The sequence below is a fragment of the Rattus norvegicus genome, chromosome 13 (assembly GCF_036323735.1).
Source record: "Rattus norvegicus strain BN/NHsdMcwi chromosome 13, GRCr8, whole genome shotgun sequence".
Lineage (NCBI taxonomy): Eukaryota > Metazoa > Chordata > Mammalia > Rodentia > Muridae > Rattus > Rattus norvegicus.
In genome coordinates this window covers 50,057,794-50,078,095 of record NC_086031.1, presented here as the reverse complement: position 1 = coordinate 50,078,095, position 20,302 = coordinate 50,057,794, and the positions used below count along the sequence as shown (strand labels likewise).

At 48.7% G+C, this 20,302-nt stretch overlaps 1 protein-coding gene across 1 annotated transcript in view; it reads right to left on the bottom strand.

The window, feature by feature from the left end:
* The window catches only part of Cacna1s (calcium voltage-gated channel subunit alpha1 S), a 70,236-nt gene that overhangs the window by 37,808 nt on the left and 12,126 nt on the right, over positions 1 to 20,302 (bottom strand). Inside the window, 8 exon segments of the mRNA NM_053873.1 lie at positions 3,589 to 3,749; positions 5,523 to 5,604; positions 6,348 to 6,493; positions 7,991 to 8,094; positions 9,191 to 9,396; positions 11,966 to 12,118; positions 12,251 to 12,393; positions 13,942 to 14,081. Coding sequence (NP_446325.1) covers positions 3,589 to 3,749; positions 5,523 to 5,604; positions 6,348 to 6,493; positions 7,991 to 8,094; positions 9,191 to 9,396; positions 11,966 to 12,118; positions 12,251 to 12,393; positions 13,942 to 14,081 — 1,135 coding nt within the window.

Sequence of the window (20,302 nt, the reverse complement as noted above, 5' to 3'; positions counted from 1 at the left end):
TATTTTACCTCTTCCTTTCAAATGGTCTCTTCATGTTCATTTATCCAGCTCCCTCTAGGGTAAATTCCATGATGCTAAATCTAGCAGAACACAAACTCTCAAGTACTAGCATTCCCCACAATTCTGTTCATCATCTTCTTGCTCTTTAAAATACACTCTACCCACCACCATCTTGGCTTCTGTGACATCAAATTCTCAGGGGCTTCCCAGCCTCCCCTGTATTCTCCTAATTCCTTCTGCACTGCATTATTTACCAAGATACTGTATGCTAGACTTGAGCCATGCACTGTCCCCTGCTTACCTAGGGATGCTCTTTGATCACAGATCCAATGCTGCTTTCACTGATGATTCCAATCTTTAACTCTTCGATAGACATACAACCTTTTTATTGTGACCTAGACCCATTTTTCCATCAGTTTCTTTGACACCACCATTAGGCCATCTCAAAGGCCCCTGATTCAATATGTCAAGCACCATGAGAGTGGATCTTGCCTGTCAGCCCACATCTGCCAAAACTACCTGGCAATTGACTACCTTTGCCGTCTTAGAAAATGGATCCCCCATCATCTATGTGCTTACTCAGTCTAGGAACCCCAAATTCACCTCTTGGTGGGTAGAATTCCATTCTCACATGTGCTTACTAATATGGCATGATACTGCTCTTCAAAACTGTAATATCTACTTCACTCATTTTAACGTAGTCTCTTGTGTAGTGTTTCATTAGGCCATGTTCCTGTTCAGCTCACTTGAGTTCATCAGGCTGATGACTCTTCCTCAGAGTGGCTTTGCTCCTTATTTGATTTGTATCCTGCCCTGCTCTAGAAACTCATCATTGGAGATGCTCTTTCTCCCTGGGATTCATATCCCTTGGCATGAGGACATTCCAAAAAGATTACTTGTGTTTGCTTCTCTTGGGCTCCCTCTCTTATTTGTCCTGATAGGATTTTATGATTCTGTCTTATTGATTCACTACCGAGTCCTCTGTAGTCATAGAAGTGGCGGTGTGAAATGGTTCTCGCCATGGAACAGAACCAGCAGGGTGTAGGCCTCCACATGGTTGCTGGGCGTGTGGCTTGTTTATAATATATATTATATTATACTATTATATTATATAATAACTTCATGTTCTTTAGAAAATATTCTCCCTGCCAAGGTTATTGGTGGAATGTTCTCCCTGCGCCAAGGTTAGTGACTCGATGATAATTAGAAACAACACACGTCCAGGAGCAAAAATGATAAATACTGTGACCTTCGGGACAGCCCTTAAGGCTGTGGGAAAGAACTCTGAAACATGAATTCAAAAATATTTTCAACCATGAAGAATACAAAGATGTAATATGAATTATATGAAGGGCTTTGCAGACCTGAGAGAGCAGAGGCAATTGTCAGAAAGATACAAAGGTAGGCAGGTTCTTGAGTTCAAGGTCAGCCTGGGCCCAAGTATGGTGGAAATGGTAATCTCAAGATGGAATCCCACCCAGCTAGTTTATTGTCTGTGCTTACAAAGGCAGGCAGATCTCTGAACTCATTTGTAATGTTAAAAAAAAAATGTGTTTCTGAGAATCAAGGGGCTGAGATCATGAAATGCATGAAATGCTGATTTGTGGGATAATCAGAAGGGAACCTGGAGTAAATGACTGGATTGATATGCAAATAAGAGTGGGCCTTGGTCTTTAAGAGCTGAGATATCTGTAAGAGCTGTCTGGAGAGCTCCAGAGAAAGCTCGAACAGAACATCAGTTGTCAGTTTGTACACATGATTTGACTTCAAGTTGTTCTTTTCATGACTCTCAAACAACCCTTCTCTCAGGAACCCCTTTCCAGATCCAAAGCTGATCCTTGGCAGTTCGCTATGCTTGCAGTGTGAAAGTACTGCACATTGGACCCCATACCTATAGGCTGGAGTTTAATTTCTTACTTGTGACATGTTTCCTTTCCCTCAGGACCCCCTGAAGAAGAAACTCCCAAACTCCTTGCCTGTCCCAACAGACAACGAGATTTTAGACCCCTTTACATGGAAGTAGTGTTTCTGGGCCCTGACTTCAAGCATGCATGCTAGCTTTCCTTCCCCACCTTATGCAGGTCCAGCATGCTGTCTCTGGTCCCAGCATAGGCTTGAAAAGCTCAGTTACCAACCCTGGAAGTTCAGATCTAGATCTGAAATGTCTCTGCAAGTGAATTCCTGAGCTCCCTGCCATTGTCGCCCAGAGACCTTCTTGCTATTTATTACATTTTGAATGTGCAATGTTCCCCCAAAGGTTCATGTGTTTCAACTATTGGTCCTCATCTGGTAGTGCTGTTTTGGACACTTGTCAAATATTTAAGAGGCGGAGCTTTACTGGAGGAAGTAGGTCATTGGAGGCAGGCCAATGGGAGTTTATGGTGCTCCACTTCCTCTCCATTCTTGCTTCCTGACTGTAGACACAATGTGACCGTTCACCTCGTGCTCCTGTCTCCATGCCTTTCCTGTCATCATGGAGTGGATCACTTCTTAAGGGGTAAGCCAGAATAAACCCTTCCTTCCTGGAGTTGCTTTTTAGGTATTTATCATAGCAAGGAGAAGAGTAACCAATGTATCACGCCTTGAAACATTATTGTAACTCATGTCACTTTGGTATTTGCAGTGGGAAGGGTACCTAGCTGTGAAACTGGATCTTCTTTTTCTTAACTGGTTCTTGGCCACAGTCCAGAGCTCTGCACACAGTGGGACATCCACGCAAGAATGAGGCTGACCCATTCATCCTCTACCAAGGCTGGTCAGTTATATCATACAATGTTTATGCTTATATCTTCATTGGTTAAACTCCTAATGCATCATGACAGTATACGAGGACTCCCACACATACAGTGCCTGTTGTCCACCACATGTGAAGCTCTGTGATTCCCTTAATTCACCAGACTATTCCATGAGTTTGAATGCATTGCATCTTTTGCAGGGCCTGTCAACCTTTGACCAGCTGAGCTTTCTCTCAGTGTTCTTTAGATATGCGGAGCACCAGCATCTCTTTTTGTAGTCCTTCTTTTACCATTTTATGTTTGCTCTCTCAGTGCCTTCCTTCAATGGGGTGGAAACAACCTCTGACTTGTCCTATGTCTAAGTAAGGTAATGAGCAATGAATTAACTCTGTTTACAGTTCTTTTTCTGTGTTCTCCATGTAGTACACTCCTTGCATAGTTGGTGAAATATATATATGTATATATATATAATGTATATATTACTATATACATAGTAGGACTTGAAATTGGACACTTGGAGCTCTCAATTATCGACAGCAGTCTTAAGTGTAATGATACATCATTGAATACTTTGCCTAGATGTCTGAGGAAGCAACTGAGAATCGTCCCTATGTTTCATTGGCACAGCCCCAGGTCAGAATGATGCCAAGGGTTAAAAAGTGGGCACACCATCTTGCCTTTTGAAGTCTCCATAGTCTCACTATAAAAGGAAGGGGTTGGGCCAATGGTCCAACACCAGTAGTATCTAATTTCTAGAAGGCGATGTCAGTCCCATTGACTTCTGCAGCATCCACGATAAGTTTAAGCTTCAAACCCTGAGTGCTCATTCCTGGTTTCAATCCCTCTGACTCACCTTGCAAATGCGTCAGCCAGAGTGGCTGGTTGTGGTGCTCTGAGGCAATGGACAGGGTGTTGAGGGCCACAATCAGGATCACCAGCCAATAGAAGACCTTGGATTTCACTAGGTCATGGCACTTCCAGCGGAAGACGCGATTCCACTGCCGCCAGTGCCGACTGCAGGAGACGAGAACAGGCATTCACTCCCTTTAACCACACCCCAGCCCAGCATTTCTTCCGCTCATTCTCCTTTCCGGGCATGCAAGAGGAAGGAAGGGCATGGGCCATGGAGCTGGGCCAATTTAAACCTGGCTTCTTATTAGCCGAGGTTTGTTTTCCAGATGAGGATGATAACGATGTCAATCTTCCGAGCAATTAAATGAGACAAGGCAAGCAAAAGGCTTATGGGGCACCTGATGTAGACATAGGCCAGGAGCACCCTGCCTTTTAATTTCCTCTAAAGAACACTGCGGTGCCAACTCTACTTATATTTATAGGAAGGTTTGCCATCACAAAGAGGATTTCCAGACGGGTGTGTGGAAAAGGTGTTTCCAAAGTTAGCACAGCCCTGTGGTGAGTGGCCTGACAACACTTACTAAAGTTTAGGTTCATCTGCCCTTAACCCAGCAATTCTGCTTCTAGAATCTATCCAGAATGGCACATAGTCAACCAGGAGAAATAGGTTAAATATAAAATGGTGCAACTATACCATAGCCATGGTACAGATTTTATAGCCAAAGTTGTACTGAAAAACGTGTGTGTGTGTGTGTGTGTGTGTGTGTGTGTGTGTGTGTGTGTGTGTGTCTGTCTGTCTGTCTGTCTGTCTGTCTGTGGGTGTGTATGTGTTGGGGTGAGGGTCTGCGTAAATGTCTTAGAACTTAAGCAATCTGTCTGTTCTTCCAGAGAATCTAGTTCAATTCCCAGCAACCACGTGGCATATCACAACCATCTGTAACTCCAGTTCAGGGGATCTGATACCCTCTTCTGGTCTCTGTGGGTACTATGTGTGCATGTGATACACAGACATGCATGCAGGCATAGCACTCATACATATAAAATAAAAAAGTAATTTTAAAGGTGTATGTCTTCATATATGTACATGTACATGTACGTGTACATGCACAAAGTATGAAAATTGACCTCAACAGAAAAGCTTAAGGAAAAAAAGTCACAGGATAGTATATACTCATTTACTTGACAAATATTCATCAATAATATCGCCTGTGGACTGGGCACTGCTTTGGTCTTCATTGTGACAGTAATTAACATGAATAACGCTATTATAAAACTGCAAAACAAGAACAAAATACCCTGCTGTGCGTGTATGTATGTGAATGTGTGGGTGAATATGTATATATGTGGTGTGTGTGTGTGAGCATGAGTGTGTGTGTGTGTGTGTGTGTGTGTGTGTGTGTGTGTGTGAAGATGAAAGTGCAGAAAGGATCTTAGTAGAATCTGTTACCATGGTTACTTCTTTGAAGGACAGCAGGGACCTTCATCTTTGCTTTTTTTTTTTTTTTTCTATTGTTGGATCTTTTAAAAGTTGTGATTATGTATGAATTTGGAAAAGGACACAGCTTCCTCCCAAAACAAAGGTGAGAGCTAGGAGTATCCTCTTGCCACTGACTCCTTAGCTAGGGCCACTTCCTTGCTACAGGTTACCCCACACTGCAAGCTTCTTCCCCCCTGCCAGCTCCCACCCCCTCAGAGAGTATAGCCAAATGTGCTTGCTGTCTCCAAGACAAGCTTGTTTTACCTTGCATGGTGTATAAATAGGTCATCTACTCAGGGTCCTCTCTGATTGCACATTCCCTGGGCATCTAGCTACTGCTGAGTTCTTAGAACAAGCATTGGCCCTCTTTTCTCAGATGGGCCTTCCTAAGGTCTCAAGAAGGTACCACGAGGACAGTAAGCTGGATTCTGGCCCTGGGTCCCAGGTCAGGTACTCACATGAATTGGATGATTTTGTTCAAGCCCTCGATTTCATATAAGCTCTCTGTATCCGAGCCCCCTTCATCCAAAGACAGCTTGCCTGGGGACAGGACAGATACTGCTATAGTAAGCAGCCTTCAGGGTCCCTCGGGAACAGACAAGCCTGGTTAGGCATTGTTGGATAGGACGTCCATGACTGTGGGCTCTTGGTGGGCCTGGCTGTTGCTGTGACTTCCTATGACCCAGATTCTTGTGCACTGGAGGTACCCACCTGCAGGGCACGTGGCCACCCTGGGTAGGCCACAGGATGATTTGAGAAGAGACGGGATGCATTTAGATTCTATCACCTTGAGGTGCAAGGCTTTATACAAGTCATCAGTCTCTGAAAGCAAGCACTATCCCTTCTCGGTGGGTCTCTGGGTGTGCTGGTGAATTTTATGTAAACTTAACACAGGGTAGAGTCATCCGAGAGGAGGGAACTCCAATGGAGAAATGCCACCATAAGATTGGGAAGCTGATAGAGCATTTCTTCATTAGTGACTGATGTGGGAGGGTCCAGGTCATTGCAGGTGGGACCATCCCTGGTGGTGGTTCTAGGTTCCATACGAAAGAAAGCCTGTAAGCAGCACCCCTCCATGGCCTCCGCCCCATGAAACTGTGGGTGAAATAAGCCCTTTTACTTTTACAAGTGTTTTCGGTTGTGGTGTTTCACCACAGCAAGAGTAATTGTAACTAAGACACCAGGCTGTTGGGGACTGTGGTGGGGTTGCCCTCTCCAGGGAGTGACTGGGAGGAACGGATCAACATAGGGCAGGGGTGTTGGCCATGGCTGTGGACCCCAACCTTCTCTCAAGTCGTCCACGTCCATGACCTCGCCCTGTGTGATCCAACTCATGTAACCACGAAGGTCTTCCTCCAGCTGCTGCTTCTCCCGGAGCTTTTGGAAGGTTCCTCTGGACTTGGCCTTCTCTCGCTCCTTGGTGAATTCTCTAAAACAAAGTCAGGGACATGGGGAAGAAGAGGAAAAGGGGCGGGGCCCACTGAGCTTCCTTAGCACTGGGGACACATCTGCACCTGGGCCTGTCCTCTTCTGGTCTGGGGCACTGTCTATTGACCAGGGACCCTCAATGTTTCCCCCTCTCTTCCCTTTGCCCAGCCCTATCTCCAAGTACCCTGACTCCTCCTCAGCCTCTCATTTTTCTCCTTGTGTTTATCTCTTCGGGTGTCAGGGGTTGACAGGGCGTCCCACCATTCCAACATTATTCCAAATTAGCCGTATTCCCTGGGCTTTTAAATGATCTCAAAATGATTTCTGATTACAGACTTAAGCCCTGAGAAAATCCTCTTGGGCACAAGGGGAAAATGCAGTGTCACCCGATTCAAAGGACTTGAAAGGTGCAAGGCATCCTGGGACCAGGAGAGGGCAGCCCTAGGCCACCGAGCAGAACTCAACACCAGGTCAACACCAAGCAGGACACTGACACCAGGTCAGTGAGTACTGATCTAAACCCAGGAGGTGTCTGCTTGTAGGACAGTCACCTCACCCTGGCAGGGTGGCGCCCATATGGTCACTCTTGACCATTTTGTGCATGAAGTTTTGGGTAGCTCAGTGAAGAGTTGACATGGAACCGATCATGGAACAAATGCCGACAGAGGGGTGCAGCTGCTTCTCCATTAATACAAGGATCCTGTTGCAGGTCTAATGGCTATCGCCATTTTGCAAGCAGTAAGGAATGTAAACAGGGCTGCGACCACAGACATGTGACATCATTTCCATTAGGAGAATCCATAGGCACCGCTAATGCCACTGTGGTTAGCCGCCTGCATTCATTATTAAAGGAAACATTTCAGTTAATGCAATAGAAAGTAAAGATGGTTTCCCCCTCGCCAACTCCTGAGTTCTGTCTACAGGCTGTCTGGGGAGGAAGCTTCTGGAATGAGGGTGATGTCAATCCAAAAGGGAGCCGAGGCTACAGCTAGCCCCGCCACTGTGGCTGGAGTGGCTGTCGGCAGCACTCATTAATGGTGGGAATTTATATGTGCCGGACCCTGTTCTAAGTACTCTAAACTCATCTAACTTTCACAACAGCCACAGGAAACAAGTCCTGAAACTCCTTTTGACAGACAAGAACACTGAGGCACTGAGAGGTTAGGGACTTAGGCAGCGTCTTACAGACACAACGCCGTAAGCAGTTCAGGGGTCAGACAGACGGTCTACCTTGTGGGAGTGCTTAGCCAGTACAATGAGTAGCGTTCCCACTGCTGACACAAGCCCAGGGCTGGAGTCTGAGGCTTGCAGGCTCACACAGGATGCTGGACAAAAAGAAGGGAGGGACAGGGAGAAGGACTGGAGGGAACTTGAAGAATGCGTCTTCTGCTTTCCCAGCTAAGCAGGAAGACATGTGCCTGGCCTGGCAGTCTGAGAGTTGAGATGAGGATTGAGATCTGCTCCTTTCTCCCCTCCAGCAGCTGCCATTCTTCCTTACCCACTCAGGACACCCAGCACCAGGTTCAGGATGAAGAAGGAGCCCAGCAGAATGAGGGTGACAAAGTAGATCCAGGGCCACTCGTTCCCGATGGCATCATTGACCTGGTCCAGACAAAAGAATGAGCCCAGTACTCTGACCTGAAGGATAATTCCCGTCCACCATTCTGTCTGCCCAGGTGTTGACTGTGTTGCCCGTCCTGTCAAAGGCGTCTCTAACTTGTCTCTCAGACCCTATAAACAGTCAGTTTCTTTACAGCTGAAACGTTTCAAAGTGACAATCCCCTGTCCTGACATCTCTGGGTGCTTTCTTTCTCACGTCTCTAGTACAGAAATGCTATGTGCTCTCCTCCTAGACTTGTAGCAGAGGTGAAACAGCATGTGTGACATTCCTTTGACATGTTTAATCATCTGCCTGCCTGACGTGAGCCTGCGAGAAATGTTCATACTAATCCTTTATATTTGCAAAGCATTTGACAGTTTAAAAATCCCCCACACCCATCCTAGGCAGCACCACGTCGTTCTCGAGAGTTCTGGATTGGAGTCACATGGGTGAGAGCTCAGTTCTTGGCTCAGTGGCACATTAGGTTCATGGACACAGTTAGATGACCTCTCTGAGCCTCGATTTCCTGGCCTGGAAAATGGGACCAATGCTGTTTGTTGTTGGAGCATTAAATAAGAAATGCAACAGAGCTAAAAAAAAGAAAAGAAAAGAAAAGAAAAGGAAAAAAGAAAAAGAAAAGAAAATATCTAACAAAATATTTTGCTCCCATAAGCAAGCTTCTACAATGGTGACTGCATACCAGAAAGCCAGTTTTCTCCCTAGCTCTAATGGAAGCTCTATGATGTAAGTGGTGTTACCTTTTCAGAGGAGGAGAATGATACATAGTGATATTTACCTAAGAAAGCTACCTGGACCAATGACAAAGAGAAAGACCTAAAGGGCTTCTCATCCCTAAAGTGTCTAGGACACAGGACACTAGTTAGGAGTCACTGAAATTCTAGAGGAAATGCAGGCTTTGAGGCTAGAACCCATGGAGCTTCTAGTACCTATCCCTCACCCCCTTCTTGGGTCTTGTAGACCTTGGGCCATGGGACTTGCCCCAGGGAATACTAGGCAATGGTGGGGCTTACAAGCCCTTTCTTCCTGCCCCCTACTAAGCCTTTAGAAGAGAGGGATGTTTTAGAAGCCTGAACTCACCCAGTACAGGACATCGGTCCACCCCTCCATGGAGATGCACTGGTACACAGTGAGCATAGAGAAGCCAAAGTTGTCGAAGTGGGTGATGCCATGGTTGGGTCCTGGCCAACCTCCTCGGCACTCGCTGCCGTTGATGGTGCAGGGGCGCCCGGAGCCAGTTCTAGCACAGGGTGATGGTTTCTCATTCTCTACTGTGGCCACGATGTCTGGAGATAGAAGGATGTAGCATTAGACAAGTGGACGGTGACTGGAGACAAACTCTTCAAGGACCATTTGAAAGAACAGAGTAACAGGTGGAGAAGGACTTAGGACAGAGACGGAAAGTCGGCACCTACAGGTGGCAGCGGCTATATTTAAGAAGAACTAAAACATTGCAAGGACTATTCCAAAGATGAACTTTCCCTGGAAGCTCAACTCATGCTGCAGGAACAACCAGAGGGGCCTCTGTACCTTTTGAGACTTAAAGCCGGGGCCGTTATGCAGCTGAGATGGACTGGGGACAGACGCCTGTGTTCTGTCATGAGGTTTAGTCTGGGGCGTCAAAGTGGAGCTTTTCCAGCACTACTGGGCTGAACTGTGCAAGTCACGGAGCACACAGGGAGGCCCACCTTCTAGGGAAGCTGCTATCAGGCTTTGGGCAGCACCTCTCTGTGTTCCCCAAGGAGTCTTTATTTTCTCTAAAACTCCCTCTCCCTCTCCTGATCCCTCCCTCCCTCTCCCTCTCCCGCTCCCCCTCCCTCTCCCGCTTCCCCTCCTCCTCCCTCTCCCTCTCCCTTCCCCCTTCTCCCCCTCCCTCTCCCTCTTCCTTCCCCCTTCTCCTCCTTCCTCACCCCTCCCCCTCTCTTCCCCCACAACGTGTGTGTGTGTGTGTGTGTGTGTGTGTGTGTGTGTGTGTGTATGTGTGTGTGTGTGTGCACTGCTACACATGCAGTCAAAGGCCAAAGGTCCACATCCGGTGTCTTCTTCAGTTGCCCTCCACTTTACTTTTTGAGGCAGGGCCTCTGGCTGAACACAGAGGTCAGTGATTTGGCTATTCTGGCTGGCTATCTGCCTGCCTCCACCCTCACTACTGGGATTATAGATCCACCATATGCTACCACTGCACCTGGCTCTTAACATTAGTTCTAGGGACCTAAACTCAGGTCATCATGCTTGTATAATAAGCACTTCGCCCACCTGACTATGTCCCCAGCCACTCAAATCTAGCAATTTTGATAAATCCTGGAGCACTTTTGTCTTAGGATGCTTTGCAGCCTCCTGCTGTGTTCTGAGGTGGGGTTATCCTTGGAACACAGTGCCCGCTGCCTTACCACACTTATGAAGTCAGCTTAGAGCTCTAAGGGTGGGCGTAGAGAACAGTGACAAAAGGAGAGTGGCTTGGGGTCCCTGGCTGTCTGAGGCTGGTTCCTCTGATCTGACAGGGGCATTTAAATGTTGCTGTTCAGCATTTGTTAATGGCTTGACACCTCCAAATTTGTCCCAAAGTTCGTGCTAAATAGTCCCTGCCATCGCCTAACAGTTCTAATTACAGGGTATGGAAAGTCAGGGCAACGGAAGATGCCAATGTTAGTTACAGGGTGTGGACAGTTCTGACTATGGAGGCTTCTGTGAGAAAAGACCGGGAAGCTGACAGATGAAGCCACGTCAGACTCCGCTGTTAGAAGTGAGACTTGACACTGCATTGACAGACTCTTGTTGTCCATGGGACTGGGGAAGCAAGTAGCCTCTCCCCAAGAGGCAGTGAGCGCAAGGGCTGCTCTGGTGACTCCAATATCTGAGAAAGACAGAGGGCCTGATCTCTGCCTGTGTCATCCTCTCTGAGTAGGCTATGCTCAGAAGTTTCCAGGAATCCATGTGTTAAGTAGCAAAGCTCAGGGGAAGAGCCTTCTGCGTCATTTGCCTCCTCAAAACTGTCTTCGTAGCCATGCTAAGACGTTGCTGGATGCTTGGCCTCCCATCCTCTCTATGGAGAGTGGAGTGGTCCAGCAGTCACGTGACATGTAATGCCACAACAGCCTCCTGCAGAGCAGATGTGAGCTCCAGCCCACTCGCTTAAAGCCAGGTATCGAGGGGCCTTACCGGAAACGTCCCACAGTGCAGCTCTTCTCACTGAGGGGACCTTGTTTGGAAGAATGTAGTCGCTTTTTTTTTTTAATTTTTTTTTTTACAGATTCAGCTCATGTTATCAGCTTATCGCTACTCTTAGAAACGAATGGATATCGTTATAGTTGGTCTAGTTTCCATGACTACCAGTGGATCAGACCTATACATACCACACTCTTCCAGTCTTCATGGCCTTGTGAGGATTGAAGGGGTTCTACAGGCTGACAGGTGAGAACTGTTTTAGGAAGACTTCCTAGGACTCAGTGGGACTATGACACCCACAGAGTGTCCCCTCTAAGCCTCACTCAGTACATATCCTGAAGGCCTGATGTGGGGGACCGTTCTGACCAAAGTAAACTATGGCCACAGGGAAAGTATGAAGAGAAATCCAGGCTTATCCTGGTCTGTGCTTCAATCCGCAACTGACCCAGGGAGCCCGGAACATACCGAATTGTATAGGTGGGGTGGAGCAAGCTGAGGCCAAAGCCGGCCTCTCCTCCCTGACCCTGGTGGAGCTGTCTTTATTTCCACTCTCACGAGTCCAGGAGATGTTTCCAAGGTGCATAGTGGGGAGGGGAGCTGGCTTTGACCCTGAGCTTCTGTATTAGCTGCGATGGCTCCATTTAAAGTTGACTTGGGGCCTCGACTCTCCCATAGGCCTACATAGCTCACCTGTCCCAATGAAGTAGCACGTCTTGTGCATCTTGCCCTTGAAGAGCTCCAGCCCGATGATGGCATAGATGATGACCATGAAGAGGACGAGCAGGGCGATGTGGAACAGGGGGAGCATGGCCTTGAAGATGGAGTTGAGGACTACCTGAAGGCCTGGGCAAACAAAAGAAAGGGAAAAGAGAGTCAATCATCTCCATTGCCTCATGGCTTTTCCTCTATAAATGGTTGGACACCCATGACCGAAGGGGCAAAGGACGGCCTAGGAGAAGAGACACTGTCACCCACTGGGCACCCCTGACACCAGCCGCAGGGGTCTGAGCACGCGGAAAGCTCGCAGGGCCTTCACATCCAAGCCGGCTCCTTTGCTGCTCATGGGGGCCGTGTTGGTTTGAATGATGTTAACTTGTTCCAGAATCGCGGTGAAGACACTGGAGGGGGAAAGAGGCAGAGAAGAGGGTTCAGCAGTCAGATGAGCCAGAGCCCCAGTGCTCTGGGACCTTTGTATCCCCCCCCCCCCACATACTCATGCGAAGGACATGAGGGTAGAGAGCCAATGTAGTTCTCCCAACTCTCCGTGCTAAAGAATTTTAGTTAACCCAGGTTTCTGAGGCCAAGTTCTGCTTTGGGCTATTGGTGATGAGTGGTACTGAGTACAGAAAGGGAGGGCTCCAGGTTGAGATGCAAGCATACCATGGGCACAGTCCCTGGCATAACAGGAGGCTTCAGTCCCTCACTCATTTGGTGACCTAGGGTGGGGGGGTGGAGGACAGAGGGAGTTCTCTGCTAGGCTTTCCCTAAGACTGGCCTTCCTCCCAATACTGATGTGCGTCTGCTCGCCTCCTCTCCTCTTAGAGCTGCAAAGTCCATTCAACTCTCTTCTAGGAACATCTTTAATGACCCCGAGTTCATTGCAGAACAATGGTGCTCTGTGAAACAACGATGCTACTCTCTGATGCTCTATTTATCTGCATGGTTTCCAACTGGAGCACCTCACAAGGACCAAGCTGAGTCTGAGAATGCTACCGTTCCCCCTGTTGTGGTGAGGGGAGTGCTGAAGGTCCAACAGATGACCAACATGATGTTATTGGGTTGAAGGATAGTGTGGTTAATGGTTGACTTGGTGGCCTTAGGAGCCAAGGATGTTTCTGTTTGCATCCTGCTCACTGTGTGACTTTGGGCAAGTTGCTCAGTTCTCTATATCCTAGTCTCTCCATCCATGGCATGGAGGCAATGGAAGAGCTGTCAAAGAATGCTATACGGAAAACATATAGTAAGTCCTCAATATGTGTGGCTGTTATAATTAGGTATTGGTTAATAAAATGAGAATGTCAGAGGCTACCAAAAATTCATCCCCTGAAATTCTGACACCCAGTAACTCAGAATGTAACCCTGGACACGGCGCTATTAAAATGAGATTACCAAGGTGGGCTGTGATTGGTTTGCTGGGTATGCTTATCATAGGGGGAATCTGGATGTACCAAGAGACACAAGGGCACATGCTCATAGCCAGACCACATAAAGACACAGTGAGAAGGTGTCCATGGACAGCCGAGGGGAGAGACCTGGGGACATCAGGCCTGCCAACACTAGACTTTTAACTGTTGGACATCTGCAACAAATCTCCATTGTGTAAGCCTCCAGCCTGCAGAGTCTGATGGCCATCATAGTTCACTAACATAGGCTACTATCTGTGTATATCATCTAGGTCTGTGGAACTGATGTACAAGTAGCAAAGGGGACCACTGGAGCCACTCTCGGGTCCTCTTGCCTGCAGCAGGGGAAGATGAGGGAATTTACGATGTCTGGGTGGTGACGTGGTTTGTGACCTGCAAACAGGTATTGGGGTCACTGGTTCATTTCCCACCAACGTTGACCACAGCCCAGGATGGTTAGTTAGTCCAATGCTGAGGTCTCATCTTGCTTCTGGGCTGCTGGGAGTGCCTGACGCCAGCCTCCAGCCCCCAGCCAGCTCTTACCCCAGAAAGACAATGATGAAGTCCAGCACGTTCCAGCCACTGCGCAGGTAAGCATCCTGATGGAATAGGAAGCCATAGGCTATGATCTTCATAGCAGCCTCAATGGAGAAGACGATGAGGAAGAAGTACTCCAGTTTCTCCTGGAGGGGAGAAGGTGGTGGCAAACGTGGTCACACCTTCCCTCTGCCCACTCTCAGTACCCCCTTGCTCTAACCTTGATCTGCTCCTCCAGCCACCAGCTTCTGCCACTCCTAGATGCTCCCCCACCCTGAGAGCTCCCTACTCCCTTCAACAATTCAGCCATAAGTTGTGTCCTTCACAAGGCCTTCCCTGGCAACCACATGCAGTTTAAGCCTCTTCCAACCTTTCAGCCCTTCTTCCAAGCTTCTCGTCGTCTTCTTAACATCCGGCTAGAGTGCCACATATATACTTTTGTTGTGTTCTTTAACTCTTTTCTCACCAGAATATAAACTCCACAACAGGGTAGAATTTCTGCCCATTCTCCCCCTCGTCCCCGGGCTTCCAGGACCTTGAATTGGATGAATGAATGGATGTTCCAATGCTAGCTAGTTTTCTGTCAACTTGACACAAGCTAGACGCATCTGGGGAAAGGGACTCTCAATTAAGTTTCTTCTCCAAGTCCCTTTTGGTGGTAGCATTTTCTCACAGCAATTGGCACCCCAACTAAGACAGACCCCGGGTGGCTTCTAGTGTGGACATTGCCTCTCTCCCGCCTCCCAATGGACTAATGATAGGAAGTAGGGTGGACTTAGCACACCAAATGACCCTCTCTTGATGATCAGGGTCCTTTGCTCTTGTTTATTTTTCTGTCATCTCCCTTTCTCACCCAGTACAGCTGTTTACAAGCAGCTACATCCAGGCAGGGGAACGAGAAAACAGTGCCCTATGTAAGAGGGTGCCCTGTTGGTGAGGGGCCAAGGTTTCAGTCTCACCCTGAAGATGGCTTTGCTGAGTCTTCCATACCCTGCTCTGTAGCCTGATCCTCTGGGTCACCCTGAACCTGTCCAGGTCACCCTTTCCCTACTCGGGGCCCAGGCAAGAGCTATTTCTAACTGAGAAAACAGTTCCCTCCTGGCTGAGCCCCAGACTGAAATGACTTTTCTTACAGCCATCTGCATCCAAAAACCCTGGTTCTCCAGGCTCCTCACTCAGTCCTAGCCTCCCAATGGAGCATCGGGGCTGTACTAATGCTAGCCTCCTGATGGAGCATCCGGGCTGTACTAATGCTAGCCTCCCGATGGAGCATCAGAGCTGTACTAATGCTAGCCTCCCGATGGAGCATCGGGGCTGTACTAATGCTAGCCTCCCGATGGAGCATCGGAGCTGTACTAATGCTAGCCTCCCGATGGAGCATCGGAGCTGTACTAATGCTAGCCTCCCGATGGAGCATCCGGGCTGTACCCTTGCAGCAGGTAGTTAACAAGTGCATAGAAAGTTCTCCTTAGCAAGAAGGGGTCTGTACCCACAGCTCACTAGCTCTATTTCCGTCACCCACCAGTACCCACTCCCAGTCAAGCACCTCAGGGCTAGGGAGGGCCTCTCCAAGAGCCTTTCTGGGGCCCCTTTTATTATGATTCATGCTCCTTAATTGTGGGCTCAGCCAGATGGGGAACCTGGCCACCCCAGGAATGACTTGGAAGATGTGGAAAGAGAAACAGAGGCGTATGTGAGCTAGACCTCTTCTTTTTAATCTTGCCCTCAACTGCTCCTCAGTTTGTAATCCCAAAGCTTTCTTCTTCCAAAAATATACAATTGAAAGGCACCTTCATACTATTCCATTAACAGGGTTGTTGCTAGGGCCCAGGTTGAGCATCATGGGGTAGGGGGATTGTGAGATAAATCTTGCCTCTATACTAGAGAGCTGCCAAGGGCAGTCTGCATATCATCCCTGCTGAGAGAAGTGGGGTGAAGACATTGTGGAGGGTGTCCTAGAAATGAGCTGGGTGGTCTTCTCTTTATGTAGTAAGCATCTAAGAATCAGGCCCATCTCTTCAGGGGAAGGTTCATGTATGTAATGAGAGGGAAGTTAAGTCAGCGTGTAAATTTTCAGGCTGATTCAACCCCCCAGGGGACACACAAGTTTTGTTGAGGGAAGGGAAAACAGGACTCAAAATAGTTGTGGTGCTCATAGGCTGGGCAGCTGGCCATGTGTACCAGAGAGCTGCTTGCACCTGCTCCTGTCTGTCTATCTGTCTATCTCTTGGCCACAGAGCAAGCTTGTAGGAGCTGTAGGCCTCAGGTGGGAGTCACTTGGGATTCATAGCCCACCAGCTCCAAGACCCAACTCTCTCTGTTTACCACTCTGCAACCTAATCCTGGAGTGTGCACAACATGACCCTTGCTCTATAGACATGGACTAGGGATATTTCCATTCTTGCTCCATAGGGACAGTGTTACCAGTGTTACATTGTGCTGGCCCCGTGCCTCTCTAGAGGCCCACAGAGGAACAAGGGCTATTCACTCTCCGGGTATTTACTATTAAGCTTGAAATAAACCCCTAGGCTGGCATCCTGCAATCAAAGTCATAGCTTCTGTAAAGCATTTCCATCATTGTGTGTGTGGGAGAGCCTGCTGTCAACTACGCAGAAGGCAGGAGACACATGGTGTACATTCTCACTGGCTGTTTCTTTACTCAAGTTCCTCTAGAAACTTCAGTTTCCTTGTGTGGAAAACTGAGCTAATTCAGTGTTTAGGAGCACTGACTACTCTTCCTGAGGACCCCAGTTCAATACCTAGCACCCATATGGTGGCTTAAGATCACCTATAACTTCAGTTCCGGGGGATCTAATGTCCTCTTCTGGCCTCAGTGGGCACTGTTCACACATATACGCATGCAGGTTAAACACCCAGATTCGTAAAAATAAAATAATTTTTAAAAACTGATCTAGTTGACTCCCCCACTTCCAAAGAGCTGTCCTGAGAATTAAATGGCATCTGTAAGAGGGGGTGACCCACAGCACAGTGGGCCGCAGGTCTTCTCCATGCCTGGCTCTTTGTGGAGGGGTCTTTCTGCTTGCACCATGGCCTCCACGGTCCTCTGTTGCTCTTCACAGAGCTGCTGGGTGGGGCTACATCGGTGATTGGCACACCAGGGCATGGGTCTATCCAATCAGGAACTCAACATGTTTGAGCCTGAACCTCTCTTCCACTTGATCCAGCTCTTCCTCATAAGTCCCTGCCTTGCCAATAGTGTCCATTTAGGCCTTGGGTCCCACCAGATCCAGACATTTCTGCTGCTCATGCCTGATTCATCCATCTCGTCTCCACTGGAGCTGCTCTTGTTTGCAGAGAGCCCTGCAGTCACCTTGCTCCCTTCCGTGCTCCCTGCTCCCCTACTCCCACTCTTCTCTGGCCACTTCAGCTACTCCTGGTCTCCTACAGTGATGTAGTTTATCAGGTAAAACCATGGAGTAGGTGGTCCCTTAGGAAATGGCCCCTCCGACCTTGATTGCTGGCCTCACTATTGTCCCGCAGGACACTGACTGGCCAATCGGGATGATTTTTGGTTTCTCTGTATAACTTAGATTCTGAGCCTTCACTTACCCATGACATATGATTTCTCTGACTGCCTCCCAGGAGAGTCTGCCTGGGGTGTCCTCTGTATTGCCTGTTTGCTTTTCAGTGCCTCTGCTGAATTGCAGCCTCCTAGGGCCCATGTCATCCTCCTCTGGGTACTGACTGTAGGAGGTCCAGTGGTTTTGGCCCCAAGAACAGGCAAGAGGGACATTGTCCATTAGGAACAGTTATGGGTAAGATGCTAGGGTCCCTCATAAGAGGGCTTCTCAGAACTGAAGGCAGTGTTTGCTGGGACTAGCTCCTTCCCTCCCCATACCCAGCTAAAAGTAGTTTTGGCTCAAGGCTTAGACCCTCGCTGTTCCTTCTTCCTGGAATGCTGTTCCTGGGGCTCACTGTTTACTTTCTCTCCAGCCTCAGCTTATGATTGGTCCCTTCTGGGTTACCATCCCTACTTCCTAGCTCCTCTCTGATAACACAACACTTTGGTTTTGCTTGGTTTTTTTTTTTTTTTTTTTTTTTTTTTTTTTTTTTTTTTTAGCAGTTTGATGGTTTACATGTGCTTGGCCCAGGGACTGGCACTATTATTAGAAGGTGTGGCCTTGTTGGAGGAAGTGTGTCACTGTGGGGTGGGCTTAGAGACCCTCTCCTAGCTGCCTGAGGATGTCAGTCTGCTCCTGGCTTCCTTCAGGTGAAGATGTAGAAACTCAGCTCCTCCTGCACCATGCCTGCCTGGATGCCGCCATGCTCCTGCCTTGATGATCATGGACTGAACCTCTGAACCTGTAAGCCAGCCCCAGTTAAATGTTGTCCTTTATAAAACTTACACTGGTCATGGTGTCTGTTCACAGCAATAAGACCCTAACTAAGACAGGCAGATTTCAAGACTTAATTTGCCAGCTACCTGTTTATCCACTTAACCGTCCCCTGACATGAGTATAGGGCTGTTTGCTCAGGTTCCTGCTGCATCACCTGCATTTGAAAAGGCGACTGCCATGTGTGTTTTGGGACAGTATCAGGCCCTTCTGCCTAAGAGACAAAGTATGGGCTCAGGTGGGCCTGCAGAGGCTGCTACCACTGAGGCACAGTGAGATCAACAGGTTTGAGGATGCTTTGTGAAAAGCCCACAACAGTGCTCAACTTGTAAGTGCGAGCAGATGACAGCCGTGGGTTTTCAGTCCCACAGCAAGTCCCATGTGGCACAAGCGGAAGTGACGTCACGCAGCAGAGCAGATTGGACATTATAAGCAACAAACAGGCTCTGGTACCAGGCAAGGGAAGACAGTCGTTGATCCTGGGTCAGTCTCTTTGCCTTCCTGCTTTCCTGAGCTCTTGGGAAGACCAGGAAGTTGCCTGTGAGGTAGAAACCCGGATGGCCTTTAGCACCAGGTACCAAAGGCAAGAGGGTCTTGTCCTCCTACAGAGAGGCCTCTAATGGAGCTTTCAGGGTTGCACTTGCTGTGTAAATTTGAGCACAGGCCTTGCATGTGCGTCATGTCATGCTAGAGCCAGGCATTCCCGAAGTGCTCTCGATGTACTGCCTCTGTCCCCATTGCCCAGTGACTCCCACCCAGGCGTGCCTGGGGCTTTGAGGGAAGATGATGGCAGCCAGCCAGACTCCTCTGCAAAGGGACTTGCCAAGTATAGTCTCCCTGTCTGGGCCACAGGGCCAGCTGTCCCCATCTCTCCTTCCCTTGTCCCACCTGAACCACCATGGTCTGTTCTGCACTCCTCTGAGGGTGCTCTGTGTCCCTGTGAAGAAGTCAGCAGAGTTCTCTGAAAGAACTCCAGGGGAGCTTCCAGGGAGATGCTAAGATGTAGCATCAGGTGTAGAGGGCTCCATCCTCAGGGAGCAGGCATTCGATCTGCACGAACTCGAAGCCTGTAGGAGCCAGAGGTGCTGGACTCACAGGGGTCGCTTGCTGGGGCCTGTTTGCTTCACGCAGGCCAAAGAAATTACTTCATGGGAACTTGGTGCCAGGTAGAACTTAGGCTGAGGGTGCAGCAGGGCTCAGCTGGGTGTCCCCACACATCTCTCTCCACGTGGGTTCTCCCAACAGGTACCTGGGGGACGGCCTGACTGGAACAACACAAGACACTCCTGTAGCAGTAATGGCTGCCTGTCTCCTGGCTTCGCCCTCTTTCTTGCTTCTAGGAGTAACATCAGGAGAGGCCTACTCACTGTTGGAGACGTCTATGGCGTGATAGCCTGCATTTGTTTCTTATGGCTGGAGATTCACCTCAGGATGAGAGGTCCATGGGTGAGGTTCACAATGGTCTGAAGGCCCTCGGGCCCCTGAAAGTGGGGTCCATTCGGTTTTGCTCTGGTTCCTGCCCCAATATGAGTACAGGCTGTCCATGACCCCTGTGACCTTAGCACTGGAAAAGGCACAACTCAGAACAGTCAGGGGGCGTCAGAGGTCACAATCACCAAGAACAACCTCAGCCAGTGCTTTCTCTACTCCAGGCTCAGGAGAGGCATGGGGTGGGCTCAGAACTCAAATGGAGGTTCCCAAATGAGCTCACAGGGAAACAAGACAGCGTGGACTGGGGCTGGGTCCTGATGCAGTCACCATATTTCCTGTTTCCTATATGAGAGAAGCAAGATATATTCTTGCTTCCACTCAGGAAGAAGAGAGGCAAAGAGAGGTTCTGCTGGGGGCACTGGGCTCTTGCCTCCCCTCCCCCGTCCCTTGCCAACACTTCTCTGGTGAGCCAGCCTGCTGGGCTGCTGCTCAGCCACCCTGCCTGTCCACCGATATCTGGCCCTGGAATCTCCCTGACCCCTTATTCTGGAGGTTATGGACAATGACCAGCTGAGAGATGA